Source organism: Heliangelus exortis, chromosome 5 (genome assembly GCF_036169615.1).
Source record: "Heliangelus exortis chromosome 5, bHelExo1.hap1, whole genome shotgun sequence".
NCBI classification, from domain to species: Eukaryota; Metazoa; Chordata; class Aves; order Apodiformes; family Trochilidae; genus Heliangelus; species Heliangelus exortis.
The window spans coordinates 4,315,169-4,339,046 of record NC_092426.1 but is presented as its reverse complement, the minus strand read 5'-3'; the positions used below and the strand labels follow the sequence as shown (position 1 = coordinate 4,339,046).

General features: G+C 44.2%; 1 protein-coding gene across 2 annotated transcripts in view; it reads right to left on the bottom strand.

Annotated features, from left to right (window-relative positions):
- Nucleotides 1–3,363: 3,363 nt before the first annotated feature.
- TMEM260 (transmembrane protein 260) overlaps nucleotides 3,364–23,878 on the bottom strand; it is a 35,920-nt gene continuing 15,405 nt past the window's right edge. The window contains exons 4-16 of one of the 2 annotated variants that reach the window (XM_071745239.1): nucleotides 19,092–19,269; nucleotides 16,321–16,434; nucleotides 13,828–14,007; nucleotides 11,901–11,941; nucleotides 11,459–11,542; nucleotides 11,007–11,124; nucleotides 10,642–10,814; nucleotides 9,489–9,660; nucleotides 8,476–8,624; nucleotides 7,352–7,528; nucleotides 6,601–6,654; nucleotides 6,139–6,229; nucleotides 3,364–5,060 (exon numbers count right to left, since the gene is read on the bottom strand). In XM_071745239.1, coding sequence (XP_071601340.1) covers nucleotides 4,788–5,060; nucleotides 6,139–6,229; nucleotides 6,601–6,654; nucleotides 7,352–7,528; nucleotides 8,476–8,624; nucleotides 9,489–9,660; nucleotides 10,642–10,814; nucleotides 11,007–11,124; nucleotides 11,459–11,542; nucleotides 11,901–11,941; nucleotides 13,828–14,007; nucleotides 16,321–16,434; nucleotides 19,092–19,269 — 1,804 coding nt within the window. In that variant the 3' untranslated portion in view covers nucleotides 3,364–4,787. The remainder of the gene's footprint in view (nucleotides 5,061–6,138; nucleotides 6,230–6,600; nucleotides 6,655–7,351; nucleotides 7,529–8,475; nucleotides 8,625–9,488; nucleotides 9,661–10,641; nucleotides 10,815–11,006; nucleotides 11,125–11,458; nucleotides 11,543–11,900; nucleotides 11,942–13,827; nucleotides 14,008–16,320; nucleotides 16,435–19,091; nucleotides 19,270–23,878) is intronic. The other variant, XM_071745241.1, reaches the window with a different exon arrangement.

Here is a 23,878-nt window from a genome sequence, read left to right as displayed (position 1 = left end):
ACCAAAATCAACCTTAAAAAACAGCTCCCATCAGAACATCCAAGTGCCTCCACACTGAAACAATTCCTGTCTATAAATTCCATCATCAAACCCAGGGATGACTCGAGGGCAGCCAGAGTTGCCCCTGAGAATATGGAAACCTCATCCCTGCTCTGCTCTACCCTTGAGAAGCTTTAAGGTCTCAAGAATGATGATGCCACCTTACAGATCATCTCCCAGGAAGCTTGGTCTGCAAGCAGGTTTTGGGAACAAACCTATGCAAGGGTAAGACCCTCAGAATCCAACCTTTCAGGATGGATCACCATGTGGTGCATCTCTCTCCATTACTTTAAAAAGCAAACATTTGTTGCCAGCATCTCATCAAGGACAAGCCCAACAATTTAGCAATTACCTCTTCTTTTTTTTTTTTTTTTTTTTTTCCCCTTCCTTTATTTTTTTTATTTTTTTTATTTTTTTAATATTGCATTGAAACCCAACAGGCTTCAGGGGTTTTGTTTTAATGGCAAGGTAAGAATTTGCTGATCCTCCCCGTGGTGAAGTTACTTTCAAGTCAGTGAAAGTTCTTGGCGCGGGATGAAAAAGTCCTCGCCAATTAGCGCTCAACAACTTCAATTCATCCCTCCTGGTTCAAGATGAGTAGGAACCTAATAAGGCTGTGATAAAAGGGCAAAAGGCACCCGAGTACCCAAAGGGGATTAATGGGCTCTTCCATTTATTTGTCTTCCTAACAGCTGAACTGTTACAAGTATTGATGGTCTTCAAACGAAGGGGCGCAGTGGCCATCTCCAGCTCCCCGGCCCCGAGGCCAAACCCAACAAAGCCCTGGGGATCAGGTAATGAAACTCCAGCTTTCCCCCGCCCCGTCACCAACCCTCTTCCCTTCTTTGAGATTTATTTACTGGCAGCTGACAAGGGGCAAATTCAGCTGGAATTGTGTAGTCAAGGCCCTGTCAAGCCTTCAGAGGCACCCTTATGTCGAATCACCTTCCTGACTGGCATCTCGCTGAAAAGCCCTCGGCGCTGGTCCTTAACAGCTCCCGACAGCACAAAGGACACTCCAGACAGATGCCTACATGGCATCCTGCAGCATTTTAAAAGAGAATTAGTGGTTTTAATTATGGTCGTCGTATGAAAGGAAACCATGCAAGCTCGGCAGGAGACCTTTGATCAAACCCTTTTGCTAGCACAATGCCGCGGAACTGTGACTATTCCTAGCAAGGGGCCTTTTCTTGCTGAATGACTCACCAGTGATCTTTGAATGCAGACAAGTTCCTCGCCCTCCCTCTTCATTAGTGAGCATTTCTATACAGGCCCTATATAGTCCATGGAGTCTCCAAGCTATACAATGGGGGGGGAAAAAAGAATCCCTACAGATTCTGGCCCCTACTTAGGAAGTGCTGAAGGACTCTGAGTGACTTTATTCATTAAAACAGGTTGCTATTAATTAACTGTCATAATAAAATAAAGAACTATTATTTGCATTTCTTAGTGCACTCCCTTTAGTAGTATGTATAAAAGATGCTTGTAACAAAAATGAATTTATAAGGGAGAAAAAACCCTCAGAAGTCTCTCTTTTTTTTTTTTCCTTCCCCCCTCCCTTTATTTTTTTTTTTTTTTTTTTTTTTTTTTAAGGTCTAGGCAGCAGGAGCCTGACTAATTACTAGGCCCCGTTTTGCAAGAGAACAAATAGAGGTAAAACACAAATATGAAAGTAATTAGGAAAATGCAAAATCCTGTTTACTTGGCAACCGATTCATGCAACTGAGACTAACGAAGAGCAAATCAGCTTTGCTTGTTTGATAAACTTAAGGGTGCCACCTCAGAGGAGCTGATAAAAATTAAAACTTCTGCCAGCATCCCTGCCTCTGAGGGAACAGCCACGTAACTGCTTCGTCTACAAGCACCAGCAAATCTCATCTGAACAGGTCCAGGGGGTGGGGATTTTGTACCTTCTGCCTCTGCTGAATATTTTCACCTCGGGCCATCAGGGTTTCCTTGGAGCTGAACACTTGGATGGTTCATGGACACATAAGATTCCTCTGGATCTTTGCAACCTGTTCTGCTTTGTCCCCTAAAAAAAGTCTTGGGTTTCCACTGCTCTGCACACCTGGGGAGGCTTTTGCTGGTGGGAAAGTTCTCCTCCTAGTTTCCAGCACTGTTTATTACAATATATGATGATATGTTACTCGATGTGGGCTGTGATACCTTTGTCCAGCTTCTCTTTTCTCTTGAGCAGATAGAGGAATCCACAAAAGCTTCCAATTATTTCAAGACTTGGCAGCTAAGGAGTTCAGTTCTAACAGTTCAGCTGTCAGGAAGACAAATAAATGGAAGAGCATCTAATGGAGATAAAAAAAAAAAAACCCTCAGCTCACTATATTTGCTTGAATGGATTTTCCATAATGCAGGTAACAAAGGCATTCAAAAAATTAGATTCCCCATGTTTTTTCTGCTAGGCTGAAGGACTGATTTTTGAGAAGGGAGAAGAAAGCCAGCCCTGAGAAAGCTGCCTGGAGGAATGTATGATATTCCCCCTGCTCTATACAAACACTTGTGCAAGGATTGAGAGAAAGGAAGAGATTTAAGTGAGGCAGGGTCAACCTGAAATGTAGTCAATTACAACACAAAGAGTTAAAATAACAGCCCTGAACCTCTCCTCTTCCTTCTCTCCCCTCTGCTTTGTTGCTCTACAACCCAGAAGCCACAAGGCAGAGTTTACTAAGCTTCAAGTTTAATTATATTTCTTTTTACTGCTTGTTTTCATCTGCTGTATGTATTTCTTATCATATGGGAATAATTTATAGAATCATTTATAGAAGTAACAAGGGGAATTGCTACAGGAATCATACTGGAAATAAATCAGAATGAGGAGGAGAAAACTAAAGGATGTTCTTTTGCAACCAGAGTTAGAGATTTCTGGACAGCAGTTTGATTTTCATACAGGCAGCATTCAATGAAAATCAGTCTGGGGAAATTCAGGACATGGAGAGAACAACCAAAAATACTTTTCTAGGGATTTATTAGGATGAGTAGCCACGAGAGCCTAAATCTGCACCTCAAGACCAACAAAGCATCCATGTGCAAAACCCCCTCACTCCTGCACACATCCTGACCTGCTCCCCCAAGCCTCTGCAAAGCTTCCAGAGGTGCCACCTGGTAACATGGACTTTACCCAAAGTCCTTCTTTCTTCCCTGAAAATTTTACTAGTGCAAACAAAATCCTGGACTGGCAGCAATTTCTCTCCTCTAAAACATCAGACAGAGATCTCACAGTAGCATAAAAGATGAACATTTTCACAGGTACAACTTTCAATACAAGAGTTTTGGGGCTGTTTTAAGCATTTGAAGGACATGTCAACTGGCAACTTTTTGAAAGACTTGCTGGTTTATTTCAATTTTTTTTGGAAAACACAGAGCTGAGCTCTTGTTAACTGAGTTGCTCAACCTTTGGGGCAGATTGAAAAGCAGGATGGGTTCATATTCCATCCTTTTGGTGAAAGCAAAAAATTGCAGTTCTGGCTTCCCCAGTACCTGCAAGGACAGGGCAGAGAAGAACATTATGGGTGGTCCAGATGCCACAAGTCATGGGGAGAGCAGTGTCCCCAGACAAGATGCTCCTCTGTCCCCATCCAGGGACTCAGCACCATGGTCCTTCTGCCCAGGTGGAGACAGCACAGGAGATGCCATGCTGCTGCCTACACTCCCAGTGTAGGGAAAAGGGAAAATGCACAAATTGCTCACTCCCTATTGCAAAACTGGTGCAATAAAGTCTACCCCAGCATGAGATCCCAATGTAATGAAAATAACCATCCCAGCAAAGTAAGGAGGGAAGAAATAGCTGGCTTGGTCATGTCTACCCAGCAGTCCATAGCCAAGGGGTAGCACACAATCATGCTCCTGCAAAGGGCACTGTCCCACATGCTTGTTCTCATGGAAATCTACCCAAAAATGCTGCCCCATGACCCTAAAAACACACAGAGCACAGCTTAAGAAAAATGGCTCCCTAACAGAAGAAACATTTAAAGGTTAAATATATTTTTTTGCATCCACAAAGGATGCTGCACTCAGAAAAAATCCCAACCTCAGAAGACCTTCACAGCACAACTGGCTCACAGGTTTCTTTTAAAACTCTCCTTTTGGAAAGCCAGCATTTTATTTAGTGATGAGCATTTTTCCCCCCCCCCCTCTGGCACAGAAAAACACAAATGGTTCATTTGGCACCAACAACTACAGACCAAACAACAGCACCAGATCCTGTGGAGGCAATCACGCTTCATTTCCTCTCCACTGCCATTTCTGTCACCTTTTAAAACCATCCTCACGTTGTCAAGGACTAATTCAAATTTTAAGACTTCAAAATTGGTACCCCTGCCATACAAGGAGAGGCTGAGAAAACAGGAGCTGTTCAGCCTTGAGAAGAGAAGGCTTTGGGGAGACCTTCTGACAATGTTCTAGAACTTAAAGGGGGGCTACAAAGAAGGCTCCCTACTTATAAGGAGTTACATGGACCAGACAAGGGGCAATGGGCACAAGTTGCTCCTGGGGAGATTCTATTGGAACAGAAGAGGAAAACTTTTCACTCTGAGGACAGTCAGACATTGGAATGGTCTCCCAGTGGATTCCCCCACTTTGGAAAGTTTGAAGTCTCAGCTCGATGGGATGCTGACACATCTCAACTAAAAAATAATATTAGAGAGGTTGGACCAGATGATCCTTGAGGTCCCTCCCAACCTGACCTTGTGATTCTGTGACATGAAAATTTCAGCAGGTGGGTGGAGGTCCAGGTGCTACCCCGCTCCCTGCTTCAGATCTTTTTTCCTTTTCCTCAGCCCCTGCAGCTCTTTCTTCAGGTGCTCCACAGCCTGCAGGATATCCTGCTGCTGGGGGTCCTCCTCTGCTTTCTCTGTGTAGAGAAGGAAATGTTTCACAGTGTCAGAGAGCAAGACTTCAGGGTCCACATCCACCTGGGGGAGACGCAGCATCCTCTCGCAGGCGATGGCGTAGTTTTTGTGCCAGTTCACTGGGTGATTTGGATGAGAGCTGACAATTTCTTTGTAAGACTGTTAACAGGGAAAAGAGAAGGAAAAAAAAAAAGATAAATTAATTAAATGAATGAACGAAGGCAACCAACAGCTCCTCACAGTGCTTCAAAACTGCCCATCAAGGAACAGATGCTATTTATTAGATGTCCGAGGCCAGAGTTGGAGCATTCCTGTGATTTGCTCTGTGTTTGCAATGGGCAATAATGGCAGAAATCCAAAGGGGGGGGGCTGAAATGTTGCCCTTCCTCCAGCAGCTGTTTGTTTGGAAGCATTGCAGATGATGGTGATAACCCCACCACACATTAGGTGCTTCCCTGAGAAAGGTGTTACACCCAGCTGGGGAAAAAAATAAGAGGTTCAATCACTGCAGCTGGCCAGACATTTACTCGGTTTTTTAGGAGGTCAGGATGTCTTCCACAGGACTTAAGCAGTTTGTAGGCTTGAGTGGGAATATTCATAAGCTCAACAGCAGGAACAGGCCTGAGAATTTTGTGGAACAGCAAAAATCAGAGCACAAAGAGCAGGAGTTGAAAGGAAATTATTTTTCGACTCTTTGCTGGGGCGTGAAATATTCCTCCACTGATGACACACACTGATCACCTCTTGGCATTTTGGGTTGTCCTACATTCCCAGAGACACCTACACCCACTTATGGGTGTTATTTTTTGGTGTGAACTAATCTGCAGTGAGAAGACTGTCAGATTTTACACGTGCTGGCTCAGATGTGTGACTGTGTGGTGACAGAGAGGACAAGGCCATGGAGGGAACTTCAGGACAAGAAAGCTCTTGGCAATCTCTGGCTTTGGAGCCCAGCAGAGACAACATAATTAGAGCAAAAGCAGGGTGGGGACTGGTTAGCTTTTGGCATCCTCTGTGTCCAAGGGGGCAAGTAGGAATGGACAAAATCCCTGGACAATCTCTTTGAATCTGCTGCACTCCTGGTTTGGATGAATGGAGGAGAATGCAGATTCCAGGATTGCCAGCATATATGAGAACACCATATTTTTATGGAACCAAGAATTTATTTTTTTTTTAAAAAAAGACAAAAAAGGATGGAGACTGCAGGGATTGTTCCTCACCAAAACATATGACTTACAGTGTATGCAAAGGTGTAGAGCTGGGATTTCATTTCTGCAGTCACACTGGCAGTTTCTGCAAGGTCAAATATAAAGAAAGCCGTTTTCATCCTAGAAAACCAAGAAAAACTTCCATGTAATAACTGCTTAATATAACCAGCTCACATCACATGGTGTCCATACAGCTTTTTATATGATATAGGACAGTGCACCAGCTTCTCCATTTCAGTTGTCAGTAATACAAATTTCTCTTCATGATGTATTTTCTCCCCTCTGCTCCTTTAAGCAGAACCTTTTGGTGAATCATCCACTTTCCACCACGCATCCTCCATCTCATTCTGACAACCTTTTTCCTTGTAAAGCTTGGCACCTTTGGAACCAATAAGGCCATGCACCATCAAGCTGCCTGTACTGGTGTGTATTTCCACACCAGTGAGCTGGCATCACCCACTGGCTGCTGGAAGGGAGCAAAGGAACTTCACCTGGCTTGCCACATCTCCTCGTTGATGACAGCTTCCCAGGAAGAGGGCTTGAAACTAAATGGGAAGAATAAAATTCAGCCATTAGATCCATGTCATTGTGTTTCACCCACCAGGCAATCAACCCTTCCAACCCAGGCAGAAAGACTTCCCAGGCAGAAGAAAACCCATCATGAAACCTATGGCTCTGAGAGTAGGGAATTCAGCTCATCCTCACTCAGTCATAAAACTTTATCCCTCCCTGGAATATCAGGGACATCCTCACAACCCTCCAAGTGAAAGATGCTTTTTAACATCCATCACAACTCAGTCCATGACATTTCAAGCTTTGGATGTCCCAAGTCCTCAGTGCTGCTTGGCTCATGATCAAGTTTTAAGATCAGAATTGCACCTGACATTTGACTGGAAACATCCTCTCTATTTTTAACACTAATAAAAATACCACACGTGGGTGCTGAGCCCCTGTGCCAGGTTTCCCAGAGAAGCTGTGGCTGCCCCATCCCTGGCAGTGTCTCAGCCCAGGTTGGATGGGGCTTGGAGCAACCTGGGCTGGTGGGAGGTGTCCCTGACCATGCAGGGGGGTTGGAACTAGGTGCTCTTTAAGGTCCCTTCCAACCCAAACCATTCTATGATTATTTATATATTCCAAACCACAAAATATTATGCTTAGAGCTCATCTTTCATTTCTGTAACCCTGCCAGGGATGTGGTTATGCTGCTGGCAGAAGGATGATGAGTAGGAAGAAGCAGAGTACCTGCCATAATCCTCAGTCCAGTTATAGAGATTTCTTGTAAGGTGAATCCACTCTCCTGGGTCAAAGACAACATTGGAAGGAACCAACTTTTCACACGTCCCCCATGGCCAAAGAGAATAGCTCCTTCTCCATGTTGAGTCCCCTTCATGAAGACCTATGCAGACAAACACTTCCTTACTGCCAAAAAAAAAAAAAAAAAAAAAAAACCAAACCAAAAAACAAAACAGAGAGACCAATGGTGAAGCCAAGCCAGGGACCCAGACCAAGCCACCCCCTCTGCCTGAGCAGCCCCCACACCCCACACCAGTGCAGCAGGCAGGTCTTAAGCAACACAACATTTTTTTTTTTTTCTCCCACCCAGCCCATGTCACATCAGAAAGGGCAGGGCTCTGGGTGAGGCTGCAAAAGAGCTCTGAGCCTGCCAGCAAATAACCCCATCTGGCACTGCACATCTCGTGGAGCCAGCACAGCAGACACATCCTCTCTCCTCTGTTGGACCTCAGAAACATGCCAGAAGCTGTGGGAGAAGCCAGTTTCTTCCTGATGGCACCTGGCAATGCTTTTCTGCCTCCCCACACTCACCCAGGCAAGTCTAAATGCAGATGCTATTCTTATTCGTGTGAGTATCTAATCCTTTCTCCACTCTTACTGAGCTATTTTTATATGATGATTATTCCTGGAATATATTCATTCTATGCTAATCACTTAGCCACAATGTTCATGTAAAAGAAGCAGCAGCAATTTGCTCCCCCAGTATCATCATTTTGAGTAGATGGGAATGGTCCTTCCTTTGTGATGAGCTGTATCAACAACAAAAAAAAAAAAACAACCAGAAAATGCCCTCTGCCCATCACCTTCCTATTTATCCTCCCTAAAAACCAAACCAACCTCAAACCAAGCAGCAACAGCAGATCTGGATGGAGTTACTTCTGCATAGATATTTGCTTTAATTGCAAAAATAATCTCACCACCAGGGAACAAAGTCAGTGGAGAAAATTGGTCTCCTGGATGCAGTACCAAGCTGTTCCATAAACAATTTCAAGTTAAAAAAAAAAAAACAACAAACCAAAACAAAAAAGGTCAAAGATTTTAGACAAGCTGTTACATGTGAAAGAAATGCTTACTGTTTATTTACTCTGAGGAAACGATGGAGATTAAAAGCAAGTGTCCCATCAGGTAATACTCCTTCCACAGGATTCCACCGGTTCCCAGGAAAATAAACACCAGGTAAATGCTTTGCCAGCTTGGGTAAATACCATTCATAAGTCATCATCTATCACCAAAAATATAAGCAAAATTAAAACAAAGTTGTAATCCTTTTCGTATCCAGAAGAGGCAGAAAATGGTTTCTGCAGGAGGAATTAACTCAATTTGCTCTGTCAGGTCACTCCCCATTTCAGCAATTGCTCCTCTCTGTCCAAAAGAAACCCAAAACAGCTGCTGACAGAAAGTTAAATATAGAATCACAGACTCATTTAGGTTGGAAAAGACCTTTAGGATCAAATCCAACCATTAATCCAGCACTGCCAAGGCCACTCTTGCCCCATGTCCCTCATCCCCACATCTCCAGGGCTCTAAAACCCCTCCAGGGATGATGGGGACTCCAGCCCTGCCCTGGGCAGCCTGGGCCAGGCCCTGACAACCCTTGGATCCAAGGCATTGGGTTTTGGGTTTCTCAACAAGTCACAAACCCTTGCTGCAAAGCCAAGTGCAGGGACTGATGTGGCAGCAGAAATGTTGGTGACCCCTTCTATAATGGGGTTTTTTCTTCTCCCTTTTCTTGGGGAAAAAAGAAAAGAGTACAAACAGTACCAGGGACACACAACACCTCTATTTTAAAGTAAAAAACTAGAGGCAGAAATCTGCAAAACCATCTTTGGGGGACCAAGATAATATGGAACATACTAGGAATGAGCCCAGGCAGGTATTGTCTCCCTGTTGGCTTTTTGGGCTTAAATGGGGTTTGCAAACCATGCTCCATTTCAGAGCCACCCCCAAAAAAAAGCAGTTGTATTTCTGCATCATGAGTTCTGAGACTTCCTCAGAAAGAGAAAAGAAAAACTGACTTTTTTTTTTTTTTAAATTCTATTTTTAAATCTGCCTGTTGCCTCTTTTAAATATGACTTTCTCAACCTACCTCCTGGTCCACTAAGGTGAGATCTGGCCTCATCCCTTCACAGTAATGAAGGTAACGAAGAGCATTCCCAGGTAAGTCTCCTCTTAGCAGGATCACAGCACCCGTTGGCATGGAGGACAGCAGATTTTTGGCAAACTTATCAACAACATAATTGTTGCTCTGATCACAAGTGCTTAAGAGAACAGATAAAAACCAGCATCTTAAAAACAGGCTTTGCATGTTTTCTGAACAATTTTATGCAATAGGCATCAACAGGTAAAGAGTGCTTCACCCTGGTCAGATCTTACTGAAAAGCATCATCTCCATTTCCAGTGAAACTCAGACACAGAAATGAAGTGTTTAGACCACAGTTCCCCAGAAACCAGCACCACAGTCCCAGGTCACTACAGTTTAACCAAAAATATGCACTCATTGCATCCCTTCACCTTCGTTCTCATTTTTTTCTTGGGCTAAACCTAGTTGGAACTGGAAGTGCCAGTACAACAGTAGTTCTGTAAAGCATTTGAAATCCTCCCCATCCATTTAATGCTTTTAATTAAGCACTAAAAAGCCAAGTTTTTGTAGGATCAGGCAGAAGCACATTTATAATACCTGGGATGAGCTCCTTTTTGTTACACCATCGTGTGTTGCACCCACTCCAAGGATGCAGTCAAGAAGAGGACACTCCATGCCATGACTCAGAACACTTACACCTCACTGGTCAACCTCCCCCTGAGCATCCCTACAACTACACTGAGTCCTACCCAAGCCACTGCAAAGTCTTTGGTGTGGTTAGGGGGTAAGAAAGCTCTTAAAAAATGAAAAATTAACTAAAAAACCCCCAGCAACTAAGATTTCCTGAAGCAAAGCACGGGAAAGAAGTGACTGTTCAGATCAAATGGATTCTACAAACCATGTTAGGAAACAAAGCACAGATTCATGAGTTTATTTCATCAGAAGTTTGTGTTTTTACAGTTTTTTTCCTTCGGCCTTCACAAAACCCCAATTTAGAGCCTGGCTTTGGTGCTCAGTGATTTTTAAGATCGGACAAGGGAGTCCCACAAACTGGCCACAAAGTGGGATGTGAAAAGTGCCTCTCCCACTTCCAGACAAGGACAGAAACCCCAGGAGCAAGGGGTTTACAGCAGCATCCAGACCACACCGGGTTCCTTACCTGTAATTTGCCCAAATTTGGGAAGCAACAAGCAGGAGGGCAGAAAGCTGCTCCAGCCACGGCACCACCCGGCTGCCCTCCAGCACAGCACTTCCAAGGGAGGTGAGCATGGCCAACCCCAGCCCGGCCAGCACAGCCACCACCATGTTGCTCTGCAGCCAGAATCTCTCCACCTAGGACAAAAAACCCCAGAGATTCTCTTTCTGGTTCCCCAGCTCTCAAGAAACGAACAAGGAGCTGCATTTTTGCAGCACCGAGGCAAGAGAATCGCAGAAACGTTCTGGTTGGGAAAGCCCTTTAAGGTGGTTGAGCCCAACCAGTCTGTTTGAAGGCTTCTTTGGAAAAATACTGAAAGTGCAGCTTACCACGCCCAGAAAAAGAGGTTTTGTAACATCCAAATTTGCTCTCCAAGCGAAGAAAAGGGAATAAAGGCAGAGCATTCCAGCAAAGAGCCAGATCACGGGTGATTTCTGCAGCTTCGTCCTATGAAAAAAAAAAAAATGTGCTCTACTGGCATGATGAAAAAGGAGACAGAAGTTATTTGTGCTTGAAAACCACAGTCTCTTTACATACCTAAAGGTATTTAGCTCATTTAGCTCTTTACCTTTGCAGTTTATGAAAGCACAAACCCATGAGGATTTCAAGATTTTTAAGCTTGCCATCTACCAAGGCCACGGGGTAACCAAGAACACAGATATTTTGCTTTTAATTAATAGATGACCACAGCCAATTGCTGACATTTTTGCACCAGCAAGCAAAAGACAAAGAAAGACAGCAACAAAGTGCCTCTTAGAGCAAATATTCTCTTCCAACTTACTGCAGTGCTGTGCTCACACAGGCCAGGAGTGCCAGGATGAGGACAGGAAGGGAGAGCTCTGACTTCATCTGCACCAGCTGAAAACTAAAAGACATCAGTGCATGGATGCATCATCCCCAAAAAACTCCTTGAGCTCCATTAAAGCACCAGGAGAAGCAGGGATGAAGCACCACATAACATATTCCCATTCTGCTGTCATCCAGTTTGCCAGAAATGGGAACCAGCTGGGTTTACAAGGCAGGATTTGGAATGAAAAATCACTGGGGAGGGGGATCCAGCATCTTTCCATCAATAAGGAAGACAGATGGACATGCAATGCTCTGGTACACATGGCCCCAGCTCTGGACCAAGCTGAAAAAAGGGAGGGAAGGAGCAACTTTTGCCAAAATGACAGCAGCAGCAACAGGTTTCTCTCCACTAACACAGTCAAGCTTTTACTCACACCAGCATCTCCCTCATACTGGATCCTGTCTCAGACTTGGCCTAGAGTAAAAAGAAAAAAAACCCATGAGAAACCCACACACTGGTTGCATTATCACTGGGGCAAGGAAAAGTCTTTTTATTTTCTGTTTGTAGAGCCCTGAGCACCCAGGGCTCCTCAAAACCCCCTCAGGTGGTACCCCAAAGTGGTCACAGGGAACAGGAATTGCTTCAACAACAAAAAGGCAGCAAACTCTGCTCAAAACTTCATCACCAGGTTTTCTCCCACGTTTCACTGTGCAGGACTTGCCACCTGAATAAGCCTTTTTTCAAGGTGACTTGAGCACATCACATGGTTTAGATATTAGATCTCCACTGTACAATAGAATCACAGAATCATTTAGGTTGGAAAAGACCTTTAAGATCATTAAGTCCAACAAAAAAAAAAAACAACCTACCACTGCTCACCACTAAACCATGTCCCTCAGCACCACATCTACACATCCACATAATCCTGCCAGGGTGGTGACTTCACCACTGCCCTGGGTGTTCTCTGCCAGGCCCTGACAACCCTCTTGATAAATAATTTTCCCCCAATATCCAATCTAAAAACCCCCTGGCACAACTAGAGGCTTGGTGGAAATGAGGAACGACCTTCAAGGGTTCTCATTGGGAAAGTGGAATAAGATAAAAGAAAAGGTAAGTGACCCCAAAAGGTCTAGAAGGACTATTAAATCTCAGTAAAAATGGAATAGCTAATTGCATCCGGTATTAATTAAAAAATAAAAGTGCTAGAAGATGGGAGAGACAGTCCATAGCTCCTGAAAAAAACATTTTTGCCTCTCCTGATGGCTTCTGGCCCTACACACATCCCTGGCAGGAAATAACATTTCTGATCCTTGGTTTATAGGTGGAACCATATCCTAAATATTTTCTTTGTGGGTTTTTTTTTTTTTTTTTTTTGACTCTGCCTGTCCTTCAAACAGAGCTGGGGGATGCAAGGTCTGTCTGTCCATCCAGGCAGGGCTCTGGCATTCACCCAACTGGTGTCAGAGCCAACCACTTGGATTTTCCAGCACTGATTGCTCCTGCTTCAGACAGGTCCATCAGATATGTCATTTGTGGTGCAGGATTACACAGAGTCCATCCCTAAGCCTCCTTAACATCAACTTGAATCCATCAGAGTGGATGGAGAAAGGAGTTAAGGGATTTGCATGCCTTGGGACTGCTCTGCCCAACAGTGTCATCCTCAGGAGACAGCTGGGAACAGGACAACAGGAGAAATCTCACAAGTCCTTCAGAGGGTGGATATGATTGCTGCAGGAGTTTTGGAAAGATTTAAATAGCAGCAGCAGGAATTAACAAATCTGTTGCCTCATATCCTACAAACACCCAGCTCTGCAAGAAGCTGCAAGGATGCTCAGCTGGGTCACGAGGGGCTTCAATTTCTGAAGAGGTTTCTGAGAACCCTCAAACCTCAAACCATTCATTTCAATTAAATATTAGTAAGAAGTCAGTTAAGGGGAGTATTTTTAAAGGTACAGCAATGAAAAAAAACTGCTTGTGACTTCTTTAGATAGCTGAGTTTAAAAACAATACTAAAAAAATATCTAATTACTTGTCTTAGAACACGAAAAAACACAAAATTGATGCCACCATCTCCCTCTAGGACAGTTGCTCTTTGGGGTCTTACAATACAAGATACCTGTACAGTTCTCAGTAAATATTCCCCCCAAAAAGGCAAAGAGAATTATTTCTTTGCTTTCCCAGCCATGCAGTCCATTCCCAGAAAACCTGACAGATCAGAAGGTTAAAACCAGAAATAATTCTTTTTAAAAAGAAAACCATGATCACTTTCTTCCCGTGCAAGCCATCAAGAGTCACAAACAGAAAGGTCCTGCAATTGCCTAAGTTAAGAGAAAGTAAGACAGAAAATGACCCTTATTTACCAGATTGAATGTCCCATATTCTTTCCTGAGAAAGTGGGTCAAAAATCCATGTAAAGTCGTCTGGTCTCCCCATGTCCAACGGGCTTGATTGAGGTAGGATGAAGCAGGCAGATAGAGATAAGGCAGCAAACCAGCCAAGAAGCATAAACCCAACTTCAGCAAATGGCCTAGGGACAATTCCTGCACCAAAATGTGTCATATTGCATAACAATGTTTATTTTAGTTTAATCACGCTGGAACTTCAAGAACAGATAAAGAAAAAACATCAAATATATTTACACAGAGCTGATCTCTCAATTTATAGTAAGTCCCTACAAAATGCTATGTTAAACCTTACGATTTTGTGGATTACTAGGAAACTGCATCAAACTGATCTCCTTTGCATGGCAGGGTGAAATTTAAGTGAAGCAAATAATATTAGCTAGGACTCATGAGTATCATACTCATTGCATCTTTCACATTTAAATCATGGCATGACATGCATAGATGGCTGAAGCACTGCAAGGCTGAGATAACCCACTTTGCAGCGATTAAGAGTTGGCTGGTATTCCATCTGGCAAGAAAGGAAGAAAAAAAAAAAAATTTAAATAAATAAAAAATATCCTGCTCGAGTCCAACTACCCACATCATCATCACCATCATCAGGAGACAGTTTTGCCATTTCCTTTATGGCCATTACACTGGTTAAAATGGGATAGGCCAACTTTTGGGGTGGGATTTTTCAAGACTGCCTAAGGGGTCAGGAAGACAAGACTTTCAAAGGGACTTGTGTGCCTAACTCCTTTAAGTGCTTTGGAAAATCCCAGCCCAGAATCTTGCACGCTTGCTTTCTCATCAGCCACTGCCCTGCCAATCAAAGCCCTTCTTCAGGAGCTGGGGTTCTGGGGAAGAATCAGAATCATCATTCAGAATCATCATCTACAGAGCAGAAAAAGTACTTTGAGAACAGTGGTGGCCACAGTTCCTAAAGAAAAAAGGTGGCTCTTTTTTTTATATATTTAAAAAGGCATTATTTTCCATTTAATATCTGTCTTACTAGGTGGTTTTCTGCAGCAGGCACTACTGGTCTCTCTGAAGTGTTTCCCAGGGACATTATATTGTTCTTGTTGGAAATCACTGAGGTCTCTCTGAACCTATCTGGTTAAAAAAAAATTTTAAAAAAAGCTGTTTGAAGAACACAAAGATGTTGCAGAAAGTCTTCATTGTGTTGAAGAAAAAATATTCAGAAAGGGGTTTGCAAGAGGGGCTGAAGAGGTTTTGGATCAAAGTTGTCTGAGTTGTGTCTCACCTCACCTGCCTTCCCTCAGAGCTTAGTTATTCCCAGAATAACACCTGACATCAGGCTGAGGGGGGAAAAACAGAGGCAGAACTGGCCCAGCAGAAACCTCTCAAGTTCAGGGGGGCAAAGAGAGAGTGGGAGAGTAGGTGGGGGCTTCTCAGGGCCACTTGCAAGAGATCAGAGTGTTACTGAGATGTGCAACCATCTTCAGGACAAAGCAGAGTTTCTAGAACACATCAGCATCCAGCCTGATGCACTGACTGACCAACTACAGAAGACAAGAGAGCTGCAGGGCCCCTGAACATCACTCAAAAGCCTCATCCAGATGGATGCACATTCACAAACCAGGCATGCAAAAAGGGGTTTTCACTTTCTTAAACAGTGAGCAAATTTAATACAGAGGTGGAGGAGGAGGGACATCTTGAGAATGAGATCCCTGGCAGGAGATGAAAGGGATGTACTTGACCAGATAGGAGATGAAAGGGAAAGATGAAATATGACCAGGTTAGGGGCTTGCTGTTTCACAGGTCAGCCTTCCTTTGGTCTTCTCCAGATGGCACAAGCAAGGCACTCTTCACCTCAGAGCTGATCTTTAGTAGGACTCAAGTCCTGGCTGCATCCCAAGGAAATGCAGAAGGGGAATTCCCCCTAGGAACAAGCCCCTACACCCTTCTTGCCATGCTGCTTGTCCCAGCTACACCTTCAACTACCAACAGAAGTTGTAGGATGCCCTGCAACAGGTTTCTTTGTTACCACCAGGGAACCAACACATAGAAACTCATCTCCAGATGAGTGGATGGCAGGAGCAAGCCAGGAGAAGCAGTGCCTGTGACTTCTCCCCAACAGATACCCAGCTGCTTTCCTGCTGGGTAGGTCACTGGAATTTGCTCTTCTTTCCTGCATGCTGTGCAGTTTTTAGCTCCTACTGTCAGTCTGGTGGCTGCTCACGTGGTATTTTTGCAAGCAGCTGGGCAGAGCACTCCTGTGCCAGGAGAAGAGGACAGGTCACACATTGCTGCTATGAGCAAAGCCTCTAAAAACCATCATCGGTGGCTCTGGTGGCATCAGTGATGGAGAATAACTTCAGAGGGTGATGCCAGACAAACTGCTGACTGTCCCTGTTTGTACATCAAGACAGAAGTGGCCCAAGTGCTTAAAAAGAAGAATTATTCATTGCTCACACGAACAGAGTCATGGGACAGCCAAATACTCACTGTCTTCCTGAAGAGCTGAGTGAGAACCCAAGGCACAATACAGGCAAGGTAAAGCACTATGGTGTGCTGATTGCACAGGCTGAGCCCACAGCAAAAGGCACCAAGTTTGGAGATCTGAAAGGGGGAAAAAAAACCAAAGCAAAGCATAAACAAAACAAAAAAACACACAGTGTTAACAAAAATATGCAGAAATCAAAAGAACTTCAATGCAGCCCACAGCATGCTTCCAGGAGAAAGGCAAAACCACTGGTGAGCTCCACCAGTGCAACACAGGGTAGTTTTAACTATTTATAGGGAGATTTTAGTTGTTTAGCATCAAACATTCTTAAAGAAATGTCCAGCTATATCTTTCTATACAGAGAAATCCCATGGAGCACCTTCATGTCATAAAGATGTGATAGGGCCCAGTTCCTGAATCCCTGCTGCACAGGGGAGACCACCCAGCAGTTAACTCTGAATGATGTGAATTTTAAAGAAGCCATACCCTAAAATTATATATTATATAATCATTATATAAAATATGTAGCTATTGTATAGAATTTTTAATACAATAATTATCTACATACACTATAAATAATATAGTGTATATATATAGTGTGTAGTTTATAAATATAGTGTATAGTTCATAAATAAAAGAATCATTTTATTATCAGGAATACCTTTTTTTCTCTTCTACAGGCTCAGAGCTCTTAAGTCAGGGCTACACAAACTTCAGAGCAGTCTCAAGTCCTTTTTGGACAGTGGGGGAGGAGGAGGCTACAAGCACAACTCCATCTAAAAACCTCAGGCCACAAGCATCACTGGCCACTGCTCCTCTGAATTTGCCTCTTCCTCCATCACTGGCCACTTGGTCCAGGTTACAACCTGAAGCTAAGCCCCTCTGAGTCCCACAGATCTTGTTGGACAGGAGCTGAGACCCTATCCTTGCCTTCCCACCCATCCCCAAGGAGGGCAGCACTTCCATCAATCATCAGAGCATTGCTCCTGCTTATTTCAGTCCCCAGGGAGGGGGCCATGGGAGGTGCAAGGACTTGGGCCCCTCAGCTCAGGAAGGAGATTGAGGTGCTGGAGCAGGTCCAGAGAAGAGCAAGGAGGCTGGGAAGGGATCCAGCACAAGTCCTGTGAGGAAGGGCTGAGGGAGCTGGGGGTGTTGAGGCTGGAGAAGAGGAGGCTCAGGGGAGACCTCATCACTCTCTCCAACTCCCTGAAAGGAGGTTGGAGCCAGGGGGGGGTTGGGCTCTTTTCCCAGGCAACTCTCAGCAAGACAAGAGGGCACAAGAGGTCTCAAGTTGTGCCAGGGGAGGTTTAGGTTGGACATTAGAAAGAATTTATTTCTGGAGAGGGTGATCAGCCATTGGAATGGGCTGCCCAGGGAAGGGGTGGATTCTCCATCCCTGGAGATATTTCAAAAGAGCCTGGATGTGGCACTCAGTGCCATGGGCTGGGAACTGCAGTGGGAGTGGATCAAGGGTTGGACTTGATGAGCTCTGAGGTCCCTTCCAACCCAGCCAGTTCTAGGATTCTAGGATTCTATGACTTCCCTTGGCATGGCATCACCTGTTAAAAATTAACTGACTCAACCTTCAATGCTGTCTTGCCATGAAAACACCTGCCAGAACTTCTGAAAAACATCAGTGGGCTGCCCTGGGGGACTCAGGACAACCTCAGTAATTTTTCAAGTATGCTGCTGAACTCCAAGCACAGCCCTGAAGATGTCTGCACAACCCTCTGGTATATGAAAAGCACAGTGAGCTTGCTGTTGGCAGCCTGGGTTCTTCAAGGCATGGGATGCCAAACAGCCAAAAAACACTGAAAAAAAGCTCCTTAAATGCTTCTGAAAATCCCATCTGAAAATGCCATCAGAAATCAGGCATGGGAAAAGTGGAAGCAGGCTAGAAAATGCCCAACCCCATCTTCACTGAGTTCAGGTTGGTATTTCAGGACAGTAACCATCAGAAAGGACAAAAATAACACCCAGTGGTGAAACAAGGTCTCTTTAACCACTGATAAAACATGTTATTTGAGAACCCACGAAGCTGAGTAAACTACAGCTGCAGACTCCTGAAATTCTAGCCTAGCTTGACGAAAATCCTTTTATTCACACAATTTGTGGGAGTCACAGCAGGCAAGTCTGGGAGAGGAGATCAGATGTTCAGGCAAATAGAAGCAGAAAGAACAAGACTGCTGAGTAAAAATATCATTTGGCTTCCTCATCTGTTTATAAAGTAGAGAATATGGCATGAAATGTAAAGTCTCTGCATTTAACAATGCCATTCTTTTAGGGGCACATTTAATTTCTAAAGAACTGATAGAAAATTTGATCATTTGTTTTTCAGTAGAAACCTGGGCTTCTGACTAGAAGAAAATTTTCTGTAAAATGTATTTTTTTGTCCCAAGGGAAAATATCAGTTCTGAACACACAACTTGGAATACCCAGAACCCAGTTTGAGTCTTTGCTGCAGAAAACCAAACTTTGCACTACAACATTTAGATCAAAGTGATTTTGCTGCTTCTGTTTCTACCCTGGGTGTATTAAACCAAGCCCAAACCCATCCAAAAGGTCCCAGCTCCACCCTTAAGTGGAGAGGTTTCTCCAAACAACACCCAGATAGGTCAGGGATGGACACCACCCATGGGTGTTGAACCAAGTCCCCAGATTTGTCCTCTTTAACCAAAACTACACGAGCACGAAATTAAACAGACGCGTGACATCTGATCGAAAAAAAACCCTACAAAATTAAGAGGTGTTCACTTTGCTTGAGATGTTTTACCTTAGATCTCTCTTTTGCAGTGGATGCCTCCTCAAAATCCACGGTGAGAGCCATCAGCAGCCCCACAAACAGATTGTTTAAGCTGAAAACCTCCGCCGTGATGGACCACTGCCATGTTAGACGGGAAAATGAAAACACCCCCGCAGCAAGGATTCCTCCAGCATATGAGCCAGAAAGCCTGCAAACACAGATAACATGAAATCTTCTTTTCCAACAAAAAAAGAAGCCTACTTTATTGTCCTCCTCCTTTTTTTTTTTTTTTTTTCATTTTTTTTTTCCTTCTTTTTAAACATACTGTAGCGGCAGAAACGATGTCTGCCACCCAGCACCCTGCCAAAACATTATATGGTTGATATCTTCCTAATATTTTTTTTTTTTTTTGCAATCAGGGAGGGCAGGTGTTAGCCAACCTGCCTATTTGCAAGCCACCCAACACTAAGGAGTCAACTTCTTCCCCTTTAAGCACCGTGAAAACTTCCAGCATTGAATTTGGTTCAGAACCCCCCCCGACGAGCCCTGGCCCAGTGGGTCAATCCTCTAATGGGATGCTGGAGGAGATGCCAACAAGGGCACAGCCTTAAATTCATCAAGGCATGGAATAAAAGAGGGGATTAGAGCTATTCATGATGGGGAGAATCAGCAGAGCTTTCCTGAAGGGGGTTGTTCAGTGTCTCGGGGGTGGGTGAGGATTCTGGTGTCCGTAGTCCTGGAATGGAGAGGTGTCTGCCAGGGTTGGGAGTTGGGAAAATGGATGTTAGATCCAGCCAGGAGGAGGAAGGGGGTGAAACTGGGCACCTCTGGAGCTCTTGGCTGGGATTATGGCACACAATCCCTAAGGAGCTGCTTGCCCAATTCATCTGGCTGCTGCACAGGGAGCCCACGAGGTGGGATTTAGCCCAGGAAATTTCTTACACCCAGTCTGCAATAGCAGAATCTCTGCTGTGACATCAGGGACAGCTCTGCCTCTTTGGAAGGTCTCCACTCCAAAAGTCACCCTGAAAACACACCACATAGGGCACCACAACCAGCTCCATTAAGCCTTCTCCAAAGACAGAAATAGCTGTGGCTGTGGTCAAAACCCCTCTCCAGAAATTCACAATCTCTTCGTAAGACTAAACCAAACTCTCACACAATTTGGGTATTTTTCTAGTCCCACCCCAGGTACACACACATCCATTTAGTCCTAACATTTCCAGTATATTTAAATGAAAAACTATATGTAAGATAACCTAATTCCTTGTCAAGCTCCATGTGTAATTTACTCCTGAATATTGGTGATACCCTCTAGCCCAGCTGAAGTCCCCAGGTGGCTTGTTCTGCCCTTAAGGGATCAGGGAGTGGATATTCACATAGGAATTGCTTATGGGGTTCCTCATGTAACTCCAAGATAAATGGAAACCAAGGAAACAAATCCTACAGCTCCCACAGACAGATGAGGGAGCTGCTGGCAGAGCCATCTCCAGCAAGGACTCCTCAGTTACACTTTCTTTCCATCTTCTCAAAATGACCTCAATACAACCAACCTCTTTCTATAAAAGAAGGACTTTTTCAGTCAGAACCAGAATTTTTTTATCCACTAAAAATGGGAACTGAGGTTCATGGGAAGGAGGATTGGGAGGAGAGCTTGGAAAGACCAGGTCTCTCTTCCTCCTCCTGCCACTGATTTTGAAAAATAGGACTAATGACTTTTATTTTAAACATTTTTAAATCTGCACCTGCAGGAGGCAGCTGAAAGGCAAGAAATAAAGCAGTTCAGTGAATACTGGGGAAAAAGAAACCAATACTCAGGTGTCTTAGGCTAGAAATGAGCTCGTGGTGACACAGAGCTTCAGCATCAAAACTGCAGGAAGAAGTCTTGCAAAACCAATGGAAGGGGAAAAAAAGGCCTGAAAATCCCCAGGGTGGGATTGTTTCAGACCAAATCTGTGGCTGCACAGCACCCTAATAAGTTTTTGAAGAAAGGTGATGTGAAACCTCTTCTGTAGGAAAACTTGGAAGTATCTACAGCTGTGCTCACCAATGGATGCCACTAGGATGGACTCTTCCAACATCCAAACTTCCCTGCAGTTCAACACAGGTCCAGGTATTTGGCATTCATTTCTCCAAGGCAACATCTGTCCCTCATTGCATTAACATAATGTTTCCAAATCACACCAGTGCATAAAGAAAAAAAAGAAAAAATGTTCATGGGCATCAACTCTGCTCCATCAGTTTTCCTACCAAGCCAGCCCAGCAGCCCTGAGTCCATCCCTTCCAAGGCAGTGCTGGGGCACATGTGGCCTCTTCCTTTTCACCAGAAAATAAAAAGATGTAGGAATTTAGGCAGGAGTGGGTTCAACTCCTAAAGAAAAATGCCAGGACAGGGGGAGAGGGCTATGTGCACCTGAAAACTGAGAGATCCCCTGATAACCTCGTTACACAACACCCCTAAGTTTTGACTAAACACTTTAAACAGCAAAAACTTTCAAAGATAAAGAAGCAACTCTGTAAATCCCTTGGAAGTTCATGCAGGGAAGTAAGGTAAAAAAAAGGTAACACAACCTTCCCAAAAACCTCGGGATGAAAAGCAGCATTTTAGGCAGATGGCTCAATCTTTGCCAATTCTCCTTGTCTTTTCCCAAAAAAAGACTCGAGCACATCATGAGAGTTCAAACAAGATGAAAGAAATCCTGTCCTTTCGATTAAAAAAGTCTCAAACCTGTGATTCAAGTTTTATGAAAGAAGGCTTAAGCAAAAACTACTCAACCCAAAGCTTAAAGACTTATCCCAGCTATGTGGGGCAGGGGACACCTCTGCTCCCCCAGCAGTACAGAGTCAGGATCCAGGACTGAGCATTTTGGTAACAAAACCATTGCTGCCTTTAGGCTTCCATGGGAAAGTCAGGATGCTCAGCATAATCAGTGAAAGGATCAGAGAACCACAGAATTGTCGTGGTTGGAAAAGACCTCTGAGATCACCACATAAAACTGTCAACAACCCCAGCAAAATGAATAAAATATATTAATATCTGTATCACCCTGCCCACTAGAGCATGTCCTGTAGTGCCTCATCCATACATTTTTATGTAATACTTCCAGAGATGGTGACTCCAACACCTCCCTGGGCAGATTTAGTCTCTCAGTAAATAAATTCCACCTGATATCCAGTCTAAACCTCCCCTGGTACAACTTCAGGCCATGTCCTCTGGTCCTATCATTATTCACTTGAGAGAAGAGGCCAACACTCCCCTCCCAAAAACCTCCTTCCAGGTAGCTCTAGAGAGCAATAAAGTCTCCTCTCAGCCTCCTCTTCTCCAAACTGAACATTCCCAATTTCCTCAGCCTCTCCTCACAGGAGAGGGTTCTCCAGACCTGTCCCCAGCTTGTTGCTTTTCTCTGTCAAAGCTCCTACAAGTACAGTAGGTGCTAAAAAAAGCAAATGGCAATGTCTTGCATTCTTGGAGAACACCAAGAAAGTAACTTTGGGTAATGCAAGCTGGAAACCAAGAGATTTTTTGTTACCAGCAATAGAAATTATGGATTTACGACTTGGTGATTCAGAAGGAAAAACTCTTGGAAGTGGGAGTGATCAGAGCAGGTGTCTCCAGAGGAGGATGAAGACCACCTGGCAGAAAAAAACCCCAGTGTCCAGCAGGTCCACCCAATGCAACAGTTCACAGAGCAAAGTAGAAGCAGAAATTAATCTCATGCAACTGTGTCTCCATGATGCTGGGGTCAAGTTAAATCAGCCCTGCCTTAAGGCTGGGTTAACTCCTCATTCTGATTGGCAATGGGATCAAAAAAAAGAACAAAAAAGACACAAACATGAGACTGAAATGGAGAAGGGAAGAACCCAAAGGGATGGGGCAGAGCTCCTGACCCAAGGTCAAGAAGCTTGAAGCCAAGAAAGAGGATGGACAGACTTGCAAAGGAGGACAGTGCTATCTACAACTCAAGATGCTGTTGGTTAGGAAGCCAGAAGATAAGAACAGCTTTCATTACAGGCACAGACAATATTTTTGTGGTTAAGAGATTGTTGTTAACTGAGATTGTTGTGGAAGAGGTTAACACAAGAAGTAGAGACTTCCCATAACTGCAGCAACAGCTCAACCACCATGACCAATGTTGAGATGGAGAGGGAACAAGACCAAAAAAGGTGTGGAAGGTAAGAAAGGATTTTCTCCTGGTACAAGGACATTTGCCTCAACAAAATCAAACACCTGATCTGACACAGGCATTGCAAGTCATTTCTGCAGTTAAGTTTTGCTGGACAAGAAATGAGCACCCAGTCCCTGTCACCCAGCCTGGAGACCCACACCCTTCCATCTGCTTCCAGGCTTGCAGGTTCACTGTGGTCATGAGAAGGAAACAGTCAGGTCCTGAAAAAGCTTTTAAATTGCCCTTTCTCTCCTTTTGACCACACACCAGGACTCCAGAACAGAGAGCACCAGAGATTTATCCTCACTTGATTTCTACTCACACATATGTCTTGGAACTCATTTCCCAAACACAGATGAGGGGCTACAACAAAACCCCAGCAAAACCCCTTGAGCTGGATCTTTGGCCTCATGCAAAAAAGCAACATCTAGGAGGGATCTGATGGCTGCTGGGGAGGGGAGAAAGTAGCTTCCTGCTTCCCCAAGGCCAGTGTTTCCTCCACTCTTTGGGACCAGTATGAGAAAGCTCAGATGACTGGAACAAGGTGATTTATAGGTTGCCACCAATGAAGCCACAGAAATGGCAATAACCAGGCATAAAAGTACCTTGCAGTGACTCCCTGAAGAGCAGAAGCTTGATAGAGAGTAAGGG